Raw genomic sequence first — 18,589 nt, forward strand, 5'->3', positions numbered from 1 at the left:
AGCTGCATTTATCAACAGTATTCCTCAGTTTACTAAATCCAGATCATTTATTAGAGTTTCTCTCTCTCTCTCTCTCTCTCTCTCTCTCTCTCTCTCTCTCTCTATCTGACTGGAATAAACATGTCAACGCCACCGGCACCTCCGGCCAGAGTATCACAATAAGAAAAAAAAAATAACGGTCAAAACCCGTCCGCTTCAAAGGAGTTCTTTTCAAATCCTCCTCCTCTTCCTCCTTTCAACAAATCTTTACCTCAGATCTTTTCTCTCCTTTGATGGCTTCGATGCGAAAAGATACTCGAAACTCGACACTTTCCCGGCAAATAGAATCTTATTTTTTTTTTTCTTGTAGATCTTTGTTATAGGCCTAGATCGGTGAATAAAAGTAAGCCTTCTCTTTTTGTAGTTGCTGTTGTTCTGTGGTCCTGATTCTCTACTATTGGCTACAGAGTGTGGCTCTCTCTCTCTCTCTCTCTCTCTCTCTCTCTCTCTCTCTCTCTCTCTCTCTCTCTATATATATATATATATATATATATATATATTTTTTTTCTGTTATTTGGGTATCACTTTAAGATCTCTGCTACATTCAAAATAAAAATGGGAAACTTTGTTTTTGTTACACCCTATACCACAGTGGTTTTTTAAAAGTTCATTATTATTATTATTATATTATTATTATTATTATTATTATTATTATTATTATTATTATCATTATCATTATTATCGTCTTCATCATTGATTCATGAAGTAGAACACCTGCCTGACAGTTTAATCCCTCCACCTTGAATAAAACCACTCCCCAGCATTTCATTCCAACAGGTGTAAATCAGGTCTGACACCTGTCATTTGCAATGTTTACGTAACCTGGGATAAATTTAGCGCCGTTATCGGTCAAGGCGAGGTGTCTGCAATGGTTCCAAATCAGCGTTCGTGTCTGCGACCTCAACTGAAAGCTTATTCCTCGTCGTTCGACCTCGTGGAGAGAGAGAGAGAGAGAGAGAGAGAGAGAGAGAGAGAGAGAATGAACGACCTATTCGCCTGCCAACAACCACGCCAGAAACGCATTTGTCCGTCATTCATCCTGCTGTTAGGCCGAGGTTCATTCAGACTCATATAGACCTTGCTCTGAGGTCTTGAGGGAACCAGGGCACGTGGACTAACCCCCCCACCCCCACCCCTTTTCCTCATCCCTCCCCAAATCTCTCTTTCTCCCCTAACCTCCCCAGGGTCAGGTCAAGTACTTCCTTCCCCCATCTTTGTTTATGCGAAAGGGAGAGGTCGCGCGACAGGTGGCTCTATAGTCAACCGTCTAACCCTAAGGTGGTGACATATCCTGGGCTGTTAGAGCGCACGCGCGTTATAGCGAGAGAGAGAGAGAGAGAGAGAGAGAGAGAGAGAGAGAGAGAGAGAGAGAGAGAGAGAATGTAACATCCACAACGTATTGTGTCATAATAATGGATTGTTTGTTTTTGTTTAGACCATGTACAAAATACCTTAGGCACATTCCCTTGGAAAACATAGATAGGCCTAGTCTATTCATCCATAAAATTCATTAGTTTAAAATTCTCAACTTTTATAACACGTTTTATTTATAAAAAGATGGGCCTGATAACCAAAATCTTAAGTACGCTCTAAGCTGACAGAGCTGGTTAACCGTGGAATTTTGTACAGACGAACTCGGAAGCATAATTCGCTTTGTTTTCGAGTACACTTGACCCCTCCATTTAGGCCTAATGTTATCTCGACAACATTGTTTGTCTGTAACTGTAGGAACGTTCCCATAGGCTCTGACACGTTAACATAGAATTCCTATCGGAAATATTCTCTAACTTATTATCCTAGGTCTAGACTTATCTATACATGCTTGCAAACGTAGGCCTATAATTATCCGAACCGAACCTCGTTCCTCTGGCAAGCAACAGAAGTTTAGCCAGCGACTTTTGTTCCGACTGCATCTTTCTTTTGTTTTTCGCAAACAAAAGTACACAGTACAGGACAACATTTTCCCAGGTGTTCAGGAGCTGACTTTAAGTTCAGACATTTTGATATATGAATTGACGCGTTGTTTGAATTATTATTGGATTTAAATACTACAGGTTTCGCATAATTTGAACCATTTCCTGGCTCCTCGAAACCGTGACCTGTCCAGCAAAGACGAATCACTCGGTGAATCAGTGTATCTCCTTCGGTGATTAAGTAAAGACGCGCTGCCAGTCAGCGTTCAGTTAATGGTGGGATAAGTGCTCTTTTCATCCAAAATGTCTATACATTATTTTATCATTCACACCAGCAGTATAGTTACCTCAAGTACCTTAACTTTCAGTTGTTAAATTGATTTGTTGATAATTAGAAAACCGTGATAAATTAATGCGAATATTAAAATCATCTCGATTTTATGTATTGACCACGTGGCCGAAACTTACTCTTCCGGTAAATTATGTATTTATATAGGTGCTTGAATCCACGTGCAATTTTTTCGTTTCCACTTCTTCCCGACTGTTCTTCAGCGTATAGAAATTTTGTTTATATATTCAATTTTTATATTTACGTGCATATGTATGTATTTATGCATAAACACCAACACTTCGGAAAGTATTGGTATAGCTCTGAAATCTTAATTTGCCTTGGCTTCTGGTGTAGCTGGTCAGGGTCACTATTCCTGTGTTCCCTTGGGGCAAACGGTCGCCAGGGCAGGAGAGGAGATTAAGGCCTCCGTGCCCTATGGGCACTGGTGAAAATGACCCTTGAGTATTAATTCGAAGTTGAGAATGTTCCATTTACTCAAGTGTTTCTACAGTTGTTGATTAAATAGGTTTCTTATGAAGTGATTTTTTGATAGAAATGATGTGGAAATTTGTATTTCCTTGTTACGTGGATTGAAAATAACTCGGTTAATTGAAGGTAATCTTACTACCATTTATAGCTACATGTACCCATTATTTCATTATTAAGAGTTGAATAAAAAATCAAGTATAAGTTTAGGCAGTTTTAAGTTTATGAAGTAAAATTGAACGCTGAAATAATTGTAGCCAGCCTGCTCAGCTAAGGTCATCATCGCCCTGTCCCTAAAGTTGTAACATTCTTCTTTTAGACCTTATACCCTGTAAATCTCCCAAACTGATAGACCTCTTTTTCTTTCTAATTGTGCTGTATTCATGTCTAACATTTCTTTGTAGACTTACATTAAATCTTCTCGCAGGCTTTCTTCCATTCTTCTTCGTCTTCTTTTCGGAATCATTTGTCTTCTTCTTCTTGTATAAATGCGTTCAGGAGTTGTGGCTAAGAAATTATTACCCCGGTATATCTTTTGGGGTAATTGCAGATCCGTACAAAACGCTGTGATATATGTGTTTGAGAGAAGCCTCGACGGAAATTGGCATAAGATTAAAGGAATTGAGATTTGTTTGGTGCGCGCGAGGGAAAAGTGCTCAAGTTGTGAAAAGAGTAAAGTAGAGTTTTAAAAGCACATTTTCTTTTCAGGAAAGCATTCATATACCATTTAGTACTTCAAAGGGGCCTATATTATTTTATTATAATGGTTATACCTATTTTAGTTTGTTGTTATGCCTTGTGCGTTCAAGGTAATTTGACCGGAACTAGGTCTACAGATTTACACTTACTCTTGAATCAAATCATTCCTCATCTCGGTTTGTTTGGGGATCGAACGCAACTCCTGTCGGTTTGGAGCCGAGTAGTACCATTTTGCCACGAGATAAATAGACAGATAGAGAGGGAATTTATTTGGATTCAAAATGCAAATTGAATATCGTCATTCAACAGAACATTAATAACAAGTAATGTGATTCAAATTATGTGATTAATCACACGAATTAAATGAGTCTGGATTTATGGGATTCACGATGATACGTTTCATGGGGATTTTATAAACTTTATAATTTAATTATGGTAACTTTTGGCAATGATTTTTCGTGTCAGTATGAATTTTTTTTTCCTGTAATACTGTGGACTGGCATGGACATTTTTTATAAGCTTTTTATTGGTGTGTGGCTGTAGATGAAGGAAATTACACATATATATTCTGTGTTTTTTAATGGTCTTTTTAATGAATATGAAACTTTATATAAAGAAAATTGCATATTTTAACTAACTTGGCGCCTATAGTTATATATTTTTTTTGTCTTATAGAAGTGCTATTGCAACATGCAAATAAGTGTAGATAAAGGAACCAATATATTTTCTCATCGGTACGTTTGAGTGTATAGGCCTCCTGATTTAGGTCTACGGACATTGGAAAACTCAAAAGAATTTACTGAAAAGCTTTTCGAGACTCATAAGCCACCTGTAAGTTTACGCTAATCTTATTGGGGCTTTTGTAGGTCCCCAAGATAATTTAGACCTAATTTAGGCCTAGTCAACATTAGGCCCTTCCGGACAATTGACCTTAGTGAAAAGGTACGTGTTATTATTAACCAAACCCCTTTCCCGACGAAGTAATTAAAAAGAAAAGGGGTTATTTGTTGAAGTTATAATAGGCCTATAGTGGAGTAGGCCTATTGGAAATAAAGTTTTCAAATCATGAACATCATAAGCAGGGCTGTTCAGCCCTTCCGGAGACTCGTCAAGAAGGACTTCGATTTCTCCAACATGAACGAGTTTGAATACGACGATGAGTATGATGATGAAAGTGAGTATTGCTCTCTCTCTCTCTCTCTCTCTCTCTCTCTCTCTCTCTCTCTCTCTCTCTCTCAAATTTTTTAAAGTTTGTTCTTTCATTTTGTTTTTAGTATTAAGTTTTTATTTGTCGACGGAATTGAGTCTCTCTCTCTCTCTCTCTCTCTCTCTCTCTCTCTCTCTCTCTCTCTCTCTTTCAGATTTTCGGTTTTCTTTTATTTTGCTTTTTAATGTTAAGTTTTTAATATGACGACGATAATCAGTCTCTCTCTCTCTCTCTCTCTCTCTCTCTCTCTCTCTCTCTCTCTCTCTCTCTCTCTCTCAAGTTTTTTCAGTTACTTAATTTTACTTTGGTTTTAGTATTAAGTTCTTATTTGACGACGAAATTCTCTCTCTCTCTCTCTCTCTCTCTCTCTCTCTCTGAGTTTTTTCAGTTATTGTTTTTCTGTTAATCCGAATTTCTTTGATTTTTTATTTTATCTTTTTCAGATTGCCTCTCATTTTTCTTATTTTGATTTCAAGATTTTGTCATTTTTCGATTTTCATTTTTGTTTTTCAAACCTCAATTTTCAGAGTTTCGTGCATTTTAGTTTTCTGTAAAAGAAAAATATTGTACCGGCTTTGTCTGTCCGTCCGCACTATTTTGTCCGCCCTCAGATGTTAAAAACTACTGAGGTTAGAGGGCTGCAAATTGGTATGTTGATCATCCACCCTCCAATCATCAAACATACCAAATTGCAACCCTGTAGCCTCAATAGTTTTTATTTGATTTAAGGTTAAAGTTAGCCATAATCGTGCATCAGGTAAATATATAGGACAGGCCACCACCGGCCCGTAGTTAACGTTTCGTGGGCCGTGGCTCACACAGCATTATACCGAGACCACCAAAAGACAGATCTGTGTTCGGTGGCCTTGATTATACGCTGTAGCAGCTGTACAGAAAACTCGATTGCGCCGAAGAAACTCTGGAGCATTCTTTACTTGTCTTTTGTTCTCTAAAGATTAATAGTTTATAGAGACTCGCCCACACATGGGAAGATAATTGCCAGTAATTACTGTTTTCTGTCAAATGAAGTTTTTGCAGGTTTTCGTCATGTTGTTTGCATTCGCGGACAAAGCCTGCTTTTGCCCTCATGGTTCATAATCGCTCGAGTCCTTTTAAAATGACGCAAGAACAGCTGTCAGCAAGCACATTCTCTCTCTCTCTCTCTCTCTCTCTCTCTCTCTCTCTCTCTCTCTCTCTCTCTCTCTCTCTCTCTCAAAATTTTTTCGAAGGTTTATTTCCTTTTATTTTGCTTTCAATTTTAGGTAGTTATATAACGAAAGTGAGTCTCTCTCTCTCTCTCTCTCTCTCTCTCTCTCTCTCTCTCTCTCTCTCAATTTTTTCAAAGGTTATTTCCTTTTATTTTGCTTTCAGTTTTAAGTAGTTATACAACGAAAGTGAGTCTCTCTTCTCTCTCTCTCTCTCTCTCTCTCTCTCTCTCTCTTATTTCTCTCTTTATTTCTCTTTCTTCTTCTTTTAATCTTCTTTATATAACGAAAGTGAGTCTCTCTCTCTCTCTCTCTCTCTCTCTCTCTATCTCTCTTTCTCTCTCTCTCTCTTGTAAAGTGTTTTTTCAAAGGTTATTTCCTTTTATTTTGCTTTTGATTTTAAGTTTTTTATATAACGAAGAGTTTGGTTTGTGAGTTTCTGTCATCTCCTCAATCTCTATAGGAATGGTCTCTTTTCTTCTTTTTAATTTGTCGAAGATCTAGTCAATTTAAGTAATTTTTCCTCCTGCGTATTTTGTTTAAATAAGATTTCTCAAGGTCTTTGAAATTTGTGTTTGAGTTTGTGCCATATCTGAAATAGACACACACTATAGGAATGGTCTTTCTCTCTTTTCTCTCTGTCTGGATCTCTCTCTCTGATAAGTTTTCCTCCTGCGTATTGTGGTTATTAATGGGAGTTACAAGAGAAATGTGTGTTGAGCATAATACTCCTATCTGTAGTTTTAGACACACACTGACTATGGCATAGCTCTCTCTCTCTCTCTCTCTCTCTCTCTCTCTCTCTCTCTCTCTCTCTCTCTCTCTCTCTGTGTGTATGCATAAACACACACATGTAGCCAGTGTGCATATGTATATATTTGCATGTATCTACACATGTATATATATTCATGTGTGTATAGATACATACATGTACATATATATGTGTGTAGACAGAGAGAGAGAGAGAGAGAACATACATACGCAAGTCACAATGTACATTTGCAAAACCCACACAACGCCACACATTACCTCGCACAACACAAACAAAACAAAAAAACTGAGAATAACCAAATGCAAATGTACAAGACACCGACAAACACGTCCATCTAATGTACTTCCCTCCACGAGAGCGAGAGTTTATACCACCACCAACCACCACCACCACCTCTCCTGCTGCCCTTTTAAAGCATCCTAGATGACGAGGGCGCTGATGACTGCACTAAATGAGGATGATTTGGAGGGCGAGACCAGCTGCTGCTGCTGCTGCCGCTGCAGTCGTCCTCGAGTGTCAAGTGCCACAGAGTCCAGTGGCAGAATAAGAGTCGTAGTATTAGTAGTGTCAGTGCGTCTGGTGTCGGCGGAGGATGTCAGAGAAGTGTAATAATGGACAGTCCTTCTTTTTGGAAGAGGTTGGGGCGAAGGGAGCGGGGGAGACGGTGGTAATGGGAATGGGGAGGGGCTGGTTTTATGGGTATGGAGGAAAAGGTGTATTGGTAGTGTGGTGTGCTGGTTTCTGGGAGGGATGGTTTCTGTGTGGGTAGTTTGTAAGGCTTCTTATAAACAAATAAATATAAACATGTTTGAACACTTACAAATAAATATATATATATATATATATATATATATATATATATATATATATATATATAAACCACTAATTCTGAAGTGCTTGAGTAGAAGTTGCACTAACCCATAAAATAAAGTAATCAATCAATTTCATAATTTACTATCCATCCTAATACTGGTTTTCTTCTCTTGCAGGGGAATTCGATGTGTACACCATGGAGACAGCAATGCCCAAAATCGACTGGGACGCCATCGAGGCCCACCTCAAAGCCACCAAAGAGGAAGAGAGGAGGGTGAGTACCCGTTTTATTAGCTTTCAGTAAAAAAAACTTTTTCTGTCCACCGTCAGATCTCCAAAACTACTGAGGCTAGAGGGCTGCAAATTGGTATGTTGGTCACCCACCCTCCAATCATCAAACACACCAAATTGCAGCCCTCTAGCCTCACTAGTTTTTTAAAATTTTATTCAAGATTAAAGTTAGCCTTGATCATGCTTCTGGCAACGTTACACAGGCCACCAAGGCCGGCTGAGAGTTTCATGGGCCGCGTCTCATACCGCATTATACCGAGACCACAGAAAGATAAATCTGTTTTCGGTGGCCGTGATTATACGATGCACAGAAAGCTCGATTGCGCCGAAGAAACTTCGGCGCATTTTTACTTGTTTCTGTTTTAGGCATCACAAGTTATGGTTCTTTCCTCTCTCTTGATATGAATTAGTAATGGATATATAATGTGTTTATCTCAACTGTGTCTGAGGCTTTCTTACAAGGTCTGGTGGATCTCTGCTAGTTCTGCTAATCCGGGTTTGAATCTTAGCGTTTTTCCGTTTTATTCCTGAATTTGAATTCAAGGATTTCAGGGGAATACGTCTCGAAAACTATTAAAGGAATCGAGAGGTCTGGAGTTAATTGCTTGTCGACGGAGTGTGATTTTACACACACTCACACACACACACACACACACACACATATATATTATATATATATATATATATATATATATATATATATATATATATATATATATATATATATATATATATATATATATATATTTATATATGTATGCATTTACATACTTACATATACATGTTTATAAAAAACGCTAATGTTTTTCGTTTTTTGTACACTTGAATAAAATAAGTTGCGTGATATCCAGTTGTCTGCAAATTTTAGTAGGAACGTAGTGCTCTTTGGAAAATCGTCTTAGTACCTCAGCTGAACTGGTTTATTGAAATATTAAAAAAATCAGGTTAATTGATATTTACCTACAAATTTAGTCATGATTCTTAAAACATCTCAATTAATTTCTTCCTTTATTGTATCATAAGAACACTCCATTGCCTTCCTTTTATGTGCACATTCTTGAATGAAATCACGGCTTCGCGTATACTGCCAACTCGGTAGTGATGTGCCTGTAGAATTATCTCTTGAGATAATTATAATACTTGTAGATAATCGGCGGGACGATTATAGCCCGGTTCGCTCTGCGAAATCGTGTAGACTTATCTCGTCTTATCAGGGTTGGGTGATAACAGAGATTAGATTACTGTACATGTTACCAGAATAGTATTATTCAGTTTCTGTGTCATATTAAGTGGAGTGCTGCTTATGTTCTGATTGTGTGTGTATATGCTGATTTATATATATATATATATATTTGATGTTCTGATTGCGACCGCACAGTAGACTATATATGTATATATATACAGATATAGATATTATACTGTATGTATATATATATATATATATATATATATATATATATATATATATATATATATATATATATATATATATATATATATAGTCTTCTTTTACCGTGAACTGACTTTTAAATGTTAGGCTTCCTTGATGAATCATCAGTTGCTTTCACACGGAGCGGTTTTTAGATCTTATTTAATTCCCTATTTGTGAGGTGAATACCGCCGAGAATGACGCCTTCAATCCTTTGGCTGTGCTCCTAATATTCCTTGAAAGAAAACGTTCCACTCACGATTGAGGTCAGCAATTAGAATGTTTATATATCGATGTTGGTGCTAAGAAATCATGCCTCAAAGTGCAATATGTTTTGGACATATTTTCTTCACCTCTGCGCCTTAACTTCGTAGCGGGTGGCTGCAAGGCGTGTTGACCTTTCAGTTTCAGCAACCCACTTTGGGATGAGGTTGCTACCCCTGTATTGTTCCACGCCCCGTACAGTATCACTACTTAAGTCGACTGGCTTTTTTTTAAATTAAGAAACTGCTAGCAACCAACACGTGCATATTTCACTACGGAGGTCATTGGAATTTTTCTAAGAAACTGCTCCAGTCTCCCACTTTCTTCCTCATGGGATCGATCTAGGGTTGGTGAGGCGGGGGATGCTAACCACAGAGCCACGAAGCTACTGAATATATATATACATATATATATATATATATATATATATATATATATATATATATATATATATATATATATATATATATATATATATACAGTATATATATATATATACAGTATATTGTCTAGTAATGTTTAGAATTTGATATAAACATAGACTTCCCCGTCGCCGACATTTCTAAACCCTTGGGTCCTTCAGTCTGAGAGCGATATGAGAACTCTGGCCATTGAAGAATCTTAAATATCTTCACTGTTTTGTTTTATTCAAATTTTTCAGTATTTGTCACTTTTGCTCGCCATTCGCTTTACGTTTAACGACTTTGTTTTGGCCCAAAAATTGCGAAAATGCCCTATTTCCTTGGTACTGATAACTCGACGCATGATAGTCACTCACTTATATTTGCCAAAAATGACCTGTTAAATCGTATCTTGTTGCCACGTTCGCATACGCGACTAAGTAGATGTTATTCGTTTTAGAAATAGCAGACTCAATATATATGACTTCTACATGCCCAGTGACGTGGAAAACGAACTGGTCCTGAATCGACTTAACGGAACTTGGGGCCTAGATTGCTGGTGAGCTAAAGATTATCATTTCTTGTTTTTATCTTGGCAATGAAACAGATCAAAAAGTCGAGATACTGAAGTCTCAGGATTCAGAACTCAAAATCTAGAATTAGAGTTACAAAATATTCATCAGTGTTTCGTGATTGAACGTAAAGTGGACTTAGAAGTTAATGAAATGTCAGCGAAACGTGTCGCCTAATGAACAAATAAAGTAAAGTAGGTAACCTCTGAATGATAAAGAAAACGAAACACTCAAGTTTAGAAGAAAGAAAACGGGAAAACTCCCCTAAAAGGATGCCTTTGCCTTAAAAGCAAGCGTAGACTCCTAGCAAGAGAAGAGGTTTTTCGCACTTTTAGCTGACCATGAACAGGGGAGAAGATTACTCGTCATATCAGAAAATAACCTTGTTTTTTTTATGGTCAGGGCAATGCAAGCCTAAAATAAATAGTGAGCAGCTGTTTTGTGCTGGCTAATTTCCCTGAGACTGAGTTGACATCCTCAGCTGTAGATGAGTTTACACCCTCAGCTCTTGGTGTACCTAGAATTTAGCTACACCCACACCAACCACAGTTGTTGTGTCTGGCACTGAAACACCCTCCTCATCTTGCACTTCTTCCAAGCAAAACAGAAGTGGGACCAATCTCTCACTTTGTTCAGTGGTGCGTGAGATGTTTTAATGTAGGGGAATGTCCCAAGGATAATAATTAAAGATTCGGTGTAGAAAATTCGTTTCTTCAGATTATCTTGCGATTTTTAAATTAATTGATATCGACCAATCATCTTCATTGTTATACAGAATAGCACCGTTGGAGTGACATTTTATTGCAGAATGATTGTCAAGGTTATCCAAACCAATGCCCGTCCAAACCCGATTTGAATTTTGGCATAAATTTCAGCGCTGAACAAGAAGCACCATTCGACTGACATTATATTGCAGAATAAATCTCAAGGGTATTCAAATCAATGACCGCCCAAAACATGTTCTACATTTGACGTAAACTTCGGACGCTAATGAGGAAATGGCACTATTGACAAAATCGTCAAGAATACTCACCTCTCATAACTATAATGGATATTGTATATAATATAACAGCTGGTTATTCACCTGTCCCAACCGGGGACGAAGAGATTCTGGTGGCTCATATTTACACCTTTGAAGAGTGCGACCAGGTTACCGAAAGTGATGATTTCGGCAGTGATGGTGGTCCTGATGATTTTTGCGACGATGATGAGAGCTTCGGTCGAGTTTCTGAATGGGCTCAGGTAGGAGGTTTTGTTTATTATGTATTGTTTATATATATATATATATATATATATATATATATATATATATATATATATATATATATATATATATATATATATATATATATATATATATAATTATATGTGTGTGTATGTATGTACAATGTATATGTGTTTATAATTTTTAATAACCATAATGGCCTCTTAACTTCACGATTTCTTCACACTTTGGAAACGCTTGTCACCGCTAAGCCGAATAAAGAAAGAATTGAAGATATTCTGATGCCCGGCCAAGATTCGAACTCGCGTTGAGGGTATCAGAACGAGGTAGCGATAATTACCCATCATCGTTACCTCGTTCTGATACCCGCGACGCGAGCTCGAATCCTGGTCGGGCATCAGAATATCTTCTTTTCTTTCTGTATTCGGATCGAGGCTCAGCGGTGACAAGCGTTTCCAAAGTGTGAAGAAATACAGAAGTTAAGAGGCCATTGTGGTTATTAAAAATTGCGTACGGATCTGGTAAAAAGTGACCAGTTGAGTTTTCTCTCTCTCTCTCTGGTATAATAATAAAACCAGTTGATTTCTCTCTCTCTCTCTCTCTCTCTCTCTCTCTCTCTCTCTCTATATATATATATATATATATATATATATATATATATATATATATATATATATATATATATATATATATATATATATGTATGTAATATATTGAGTGTGTGTGTATGTATATATGTATACAGTTTATATATTTATATATACACATATATATATATATATACAGTATACATGGAGAGAGAGGGGGGGGGAGGAATACTCAAGGGAAAGTGAATAGCCATTAGCAACAATGCATCGAATTGAAAGCGTGACCCCTGGACGCCATCTTTTTTTCCCCTTCATTTTTAGCTTTTAACATTCATTTAATCGGTGCGTGACGCGGTGCCTGGCACGTGTTACAAACCCTCGTCACAAACAACTGGCTGTTTCTGGTTGCCCCTCTCTTGCTTATAAACTCGAGGTGGTGCCTGCCATTGTTAAGTTCATTCTCTTTTACCTTTTGATTCATTATTTAATTACTTTGCTCTTTATACAGGGGCTTCGTTGGTATTAGTTCTAGTCGTTTAAGATCACAAAACACACACGCATATATATGTATATATATATATATATATATATATATATATATATATATATAAAGAGAGAGAGAGAATCTATTGGTCACTTTTTACAGGTACCTACGTAATTTTTGTGTGTATGTATGTATGTTTTATTGTATGTATAAATAATATACGTATGTATGTATGTATGCGCGTTCGTCCTCATGCTTATAATCATGCGCCTGTATGTACCTAACATTCATGAAGTATTGCACACATTTATTTATGTAGTTACGTGTGACGGACACTGAAAAATTAGGTTTCTTTTGTAAGGTCCATCTACTTCATTTCAACGTAATGTATCCTTGCAATTGTGATTCCGTGTGCTAAACGCATACTCACATCTGCCAAAATACATCTGCTAGTCATAGAATATTCATACAGGCCTCCGCTTTTAAAGTTGACCATTTCAGGGTATTGATAATAATTATCTCAGTCTTGCAATGGAAATGGGAGCTGCCCTCAGTGAATGTTTACAATGGAAATTCGAAGTGGAAATCGGTTGAAGGTTAAGTAAACATTGAAATGGCCTCTAGTATTATTATTATTATTATTATTATTATTATTATTATTATTATTATTATTATTATTATTATTATTATTATTATATGTCCACTTAAACGGAATATAATAATAATAATAATTATTATTATTATTATTATTATATATCCACTTAAACGGAATATAATGATAATAATGATAATAATAATAATAATAATAATAATTATTATTATTATTATTAAACGGGGTGGATCACAGAAGGTGCTTACTTTGCAGTTCTCAGCAGCTCTTGGGATGAGGTTGCTAGCCCCATAACCTTACCAACATGACCTGCGACCCTCCTCAGTGTAGTAAGTGCCAGTTAAATGAAACCTGTCAGCAGAGGCACAGTGAATTATTCCAAGGAATGTTTTATTGAAGTGAGGATTGTAACCACTGCACCACTAGAGACTATTATTACCAGTGACATTGTTTTAATCATATAGACCATTATTTCGTTATTGAAGTGAGGATAATAACCACTGCACCACTCGGGATAGTGACAGACCATTATTTTAAATAAGAGCGTCATTATTATTCCGACTGGCCTCTCTTTAGTATGGAAGCAGGACGAGGTGAATTTATCTCGTCAGACTAAACTAGTCAAATCAACGGTTCGAGTCTTATGCAGGTCAATTGCCACTTGCTAGAAGTCCCGAAGTGATGCACACGTAAGCCCCACTCAGGTATGAAGGATGCACAAGCATCATACCAGCCGAGAGAGAGAGAGAGAGAGAGAGAGAGAATAAGTCCAGATTTTCATGCTGAATTAAGCCATTGTAGTTACGATTTATCTGGCTCAGTCTGCGAGCTCTCTCTCTCTCTCTCTCTCTCTCTCTCTCTCTCTCTCTCTCTCTCTCTCTCATCACTAGAAGAAAGATCATGATGTTGAATTAACAAACATTCTCATCGTGTACTCGTATTTCGTTGTTTATTTTATAGCAGATATTAATCTAATTTTTAGGCAAAGCTTGCTTCTTTTATTATTATTATTATTATTATTATTATTATTATTATTATTATTATTATTATTATTATTATTATTATTATTATTATTATCGGTCCAAGTCCGATTTCTAGACTCATAGAACTCGTCCGAAGGATTTGTTCTGAAATAAGAATCGAAAACGGAACAAAGTACAGTTCAAGAAGTTGGACAGCTGAGTGGGAAGAGAGACTAAAGATAACAGATGATAAAATTAAAAGGCAGAATGACCTTCAGTAACCGTCTAGACGTCTCTTAACGTACCGTTCAAGCGGTACATCCCCCGAGGGGTGTTTTCTTTGTAAATAATTAATCATTATTTGATATAATTATAAGTCTGTGACAGGAACATAGGGCTATTTATGCTCCGTTTGCACAGAGCAATGTCGCCAACAATTTCTTTTTTTTTTTTTTTTAGTTGCATAATTATCCAACTCGGTACGATTTTTTATGAACTGTTATTTTCATTTTTGGCTTATTTACCGGTTCTATTTATTTTTCCCCACTTGTGCTTGGAGTTCTATATTCTTTCTTTTCTTCCTTTCTCTTTTAGCATATTATTTGCTCATATTTGCCGTTGGTGCAACAGCGCTTTATGATAATCTCATTCATGAAAGAAAATCCCGTTAGTTCGTTTCCAGCGAAATTAAAGTCGCTGCGTGCGATATCGCCATTGACAAGACTTTGTCAGTCTCGCATGGAATGGAATTGAATACAGAGTTTATGCCAAAGGCCAAGCACTGTGACCTATGAGGTCATTCAGCGCTGGAAAGGAAATTGAGAGTAGGTAGGTTTGAAATGTGTAACAGGAGGAAAACCTCAAAGCAGTTGCACTGTGAAATAATTGTTAAGAGAGGATGAATAGCAAGATGTAAGAAAGATAATATGAATGGAGGTACAGTAAAAGGAATGAAAGGGTTGCAGCTAGGGGTGGAAGAAGGGACTCTGCAGAGAACTTTAGTAATGCCTACAGTGCACCACGTGAGGTGCACTGACGGCCTTACCCGCCCCCCCAAGGGGTGTCAGTCTTATAGAGTCGTCATGTGTGAAATTTGACAAATTTGAAGCCCTGGCTGATCTTGTCTGAAGAAGGTAGCTCCACTCGAAATGGGACTGGGTATCCACAGATCTTGCTTCAAAAAATATTGAATAGATAAACGAATGAAAGTGGTGGGCGTTAATTTGGAAGCGGTACAGCAACAACCATCTGATCCTGCTGAGGCGACCACATTGCTTGCACACCATGAGAAACAGTGCTCGATGGAGCCGTTCATTTATTCAATCATTTATTCGATCATGTGCCTCCAGTAAACGTAGGCAAATCATGAGCTTATAAAATTGCTGAAATAGACAAAATAATTTTTCCAAATATTCAAAATGTCGCCGAGTTCTTGGATGCAAATTTTACAATTAAGTATTAGGAAACTACCCAAAAGTTTTGTTGATTTCTTAACGTAAACAGGCGTCGCAACGACTGTGGTCATCGCCGCCGCAATCAAGAGAGAATCGTGGGCCAAGAAGCACTAAAAGTGTGACGTCTTCCAATCTTAACGACCGTGGTTTTCGGGTTCTAATATCGGGGTCCGGCATATGGCAAGTTTCGTATTTAGGTGATGAGGTACGATAATTATTGGTCACCTTTTCCTGCTAAATTCGTGTTTTCTCTTTTATGAGATTACGTTGATTAGGGGCCGCTGTCGTATTTTGGACAATGCCTTTTGCGTACTTTAATTTGAATCTACTACTGCAAAATAATTTGTTATGCAATGATACTCACCAATGAAATATGTGAAGCATTTTGGAATTTGTGTTGCGTACTTTGCATGTTAGTAGTTTTCCTGGCGCGCTCTTTATATATTTGTTGTTTTCCAAAACTCGTGAAATGTTCCGGAATTTCTGTAGCGTACTTGCACGTGCTGGTTGCTTTCGAAGATTCGTGAAATTGTCAAGAATTTTTGCCTGAAACTTTCAAGTATTTATTGCTTTCGAAAACTCGAAATATTTCAGAATTTTTCCAGGAAACTTTCGAGTATTTATTGCTTTCGAAAACTCGAAATATTTCAGAATTTTTCTAGGAGACTTTCGAGTATTTATTGCCTTCGAAGACTCGAAATATTTCAGAATTTTTTCCGGGAAACTTTCAAGTATTTATTGCTTTCGAAAACTCGAAATATTTCAGAATTTTTCCAGGAAACTTTCGAGTATTTATTGCTTTCGAAAACTCGAAATATTTCAGAATTTTTCCGGGAAACTTTCAAGTATTTATTGCTTTCGAAAACTCGAAATATTTCAGAATTTTTTCAGGAAACTTTCGAGTATTTATTGCTTTCGAAAACTCGAAATATTTCAGAATTTTTTGTCGGAAACTCAAGTATTTATTGCCCTCGAAAACTCGAAATATTTCAGAATTTTTGCCGGAAGCTCTCAAGCATTTATTGCTTTCGATGTTCCGCGAAATGTTTCTGAATTTATTCAGCAAACTTTCACGTATTTAATGCTTTCGAAAACTCGAAGTATTTCAGTTTTCCCCAGCATTTAATCATACTTGCTGCTTTCGAAAACTCGCAAAATGTGTCAGAATGAATGCAGCGTATTTTCACGTATTTATCACTTTCGAAACCTCGCGAGACGTTGCAGAATTTGCAAGAAATACTTTCACACATGGTTATCAAAAACTTGCAAAACGCTTCAGAATTTACGGACCCTACTTTTCCCATATTCAGTGTTGACAAAAAGTCATGGTACTTGAATCAGTTGTTACCAGCATTCAATTCCTGTAGCCAATTCCTTTGCAGGAATATAAGTATTAAAAAGCTTTATATTTTGGGCCAGTCAGGTTCTTGGGCCTAGTGCTTTATGTCGGAAGAGCGACAAGGCAAAAGAGAGTCCGCGTCGAACGCTAGCAGGGAAATTGCACGAGTCAGTGACCACGTCCGAACCTGGAGAGATTGATAGATTTCTTTTGTTTCCGTTATTGTTTGGTTTTTTTTTACAAAGAAACTGGAAATTTCCTTCTAGAAAGCATGTTGAGTTATTGCCGGTTATTGCAGAGTATTTTGTGCTGTGTGTACGAAGCTGATCATTCTAAAAGAAATATCTATTCGGTTTGAACTGACATGTTAAAATCATCTAGGTGTTGATTTGAAATATTGTAGTTTTAAAACATATGAAGGGATTCTTTATTGCAAAGTGTTTGTTTCTGAATGTTGCTCCGTAGTGCTAACAACCTTTTTCCCATACTGGTTAAAACAGAGGAGACGCTTACGACGAGAATATTCCTCACTTTGTAAGTTCTCGTACGGCGCGTGACGTCACGAGATCGCTCGGGGACGTCAGCTGAGCATGGAAACAACGCTTCCCAAATTCAACAGTATTATTCGACTTGCTGTGGTGTTGACAGCAGATCACTTTTGCGGATTTTAACATTTTATTGCAAGGCTTGTACGGTGTTCAGTGTTCTGTGATTACTGATAATTAAAATGCAATTTTCATTTGTGTATTCGTGGTGATTTGCTTTTGGAAAACTTGTGAGGAAACCTGAAAATTCTAACTGGAAATTTACTGACGTGAGAAGTGCTTCATAACGACCCTGAAGAAAGGAGGGCTAGTGTGTATAGTAGTATCTTGAAGAAACCTCCTCTGAATTGTTACACTCAGTTTCAAGGAAGTGTTTGCATTATGGGTGTGACGATAAAGGGGATTTTTATATAAATATGTAAAATCTGTCGATTTTTGAAAGGAATCATTCAACTGCAAACTTCTAGAAATTTTAATTTCCGGTCTTTTAGTGAAGAATAGTAGGAAAAATCAATTTTTTATGCAGTTTAAGCATTCTTTGTAGATTTTTTTTTTAATATCTTGCAAATACGAAGCATAATTCCGAAGATCTCTGGAACGTGAAACTGAGAAGTCCCCTTCCACAGAGGTTTCCTGTAGAATTTCCCTTTCAAGGCTGTGATTATATTCGTGTAATATTCCGTGTACTGTGGTACTGTGTATTGCAAGGGCACATATAATGTCTATCACAGTGCAGTTACAGTGCTATTGGTATGAAAAAATACATTAAGCTGCGCTGCAGACGTGATTGACAGGAATGAATATATGTGGATACAAAGGTCTCTCTCTCTCTCTCTCTCTCTCTCTCTCTCTCTCTCTCTCTCTCTCTCTCTCTCTCTCTCTCTCTCTCAGAAAACCGAAGGAAAACTTGTGGCTCCTATGCGGTTTGTTACGCGTTTTCAAATATCATATCACAGCTTTG

The 18,589-nt window shown here is 37.1% G+C and overlaps 1 protein-coding gene across 13 annotated transcripts in view; it reads left to right on the plus strand.

The window, feature by feature from the left end:
- The window catches only part of Schip1 (Schwannomin interacting protein 1), a 459,616-nt gene that overhangs the window by 411,067 nt on the left and 29,960 nt on the right, over positions 1-18,589 (plus strand). For all 13 annotated transcript variants that reach the window (XM_067100968.1, XM_067100970.1, XM_067100974.1 and 10 more), the window contains one exon: positions 7,642-7,739. In XM_067100968.1, the coding sequence (XP_066957069.1) occupies positions 7,642-7,739 (98 nt within the window). The remainder of the gene's footprint in view (positions 1-7,641; positions 7,740-18,589) is intronic.

Source organism: Macrobrachium rosenbergii, chromosome 56 (genome assembly GCF_040412425.1).
Source record: "Macrobrachium rosenbergii isolate ZJJX-2024 chromosome 56, ASM4041242v1, whole genome shotgun sequence".
Taxonomy (NCBI): domain Eukaryota; kingdom Metazoa; phylum Arthropoda; class Malacostraca; order Decapoda; family Palaemonidae; genus Macrobrachium; species Macrobrachium rosenbergii.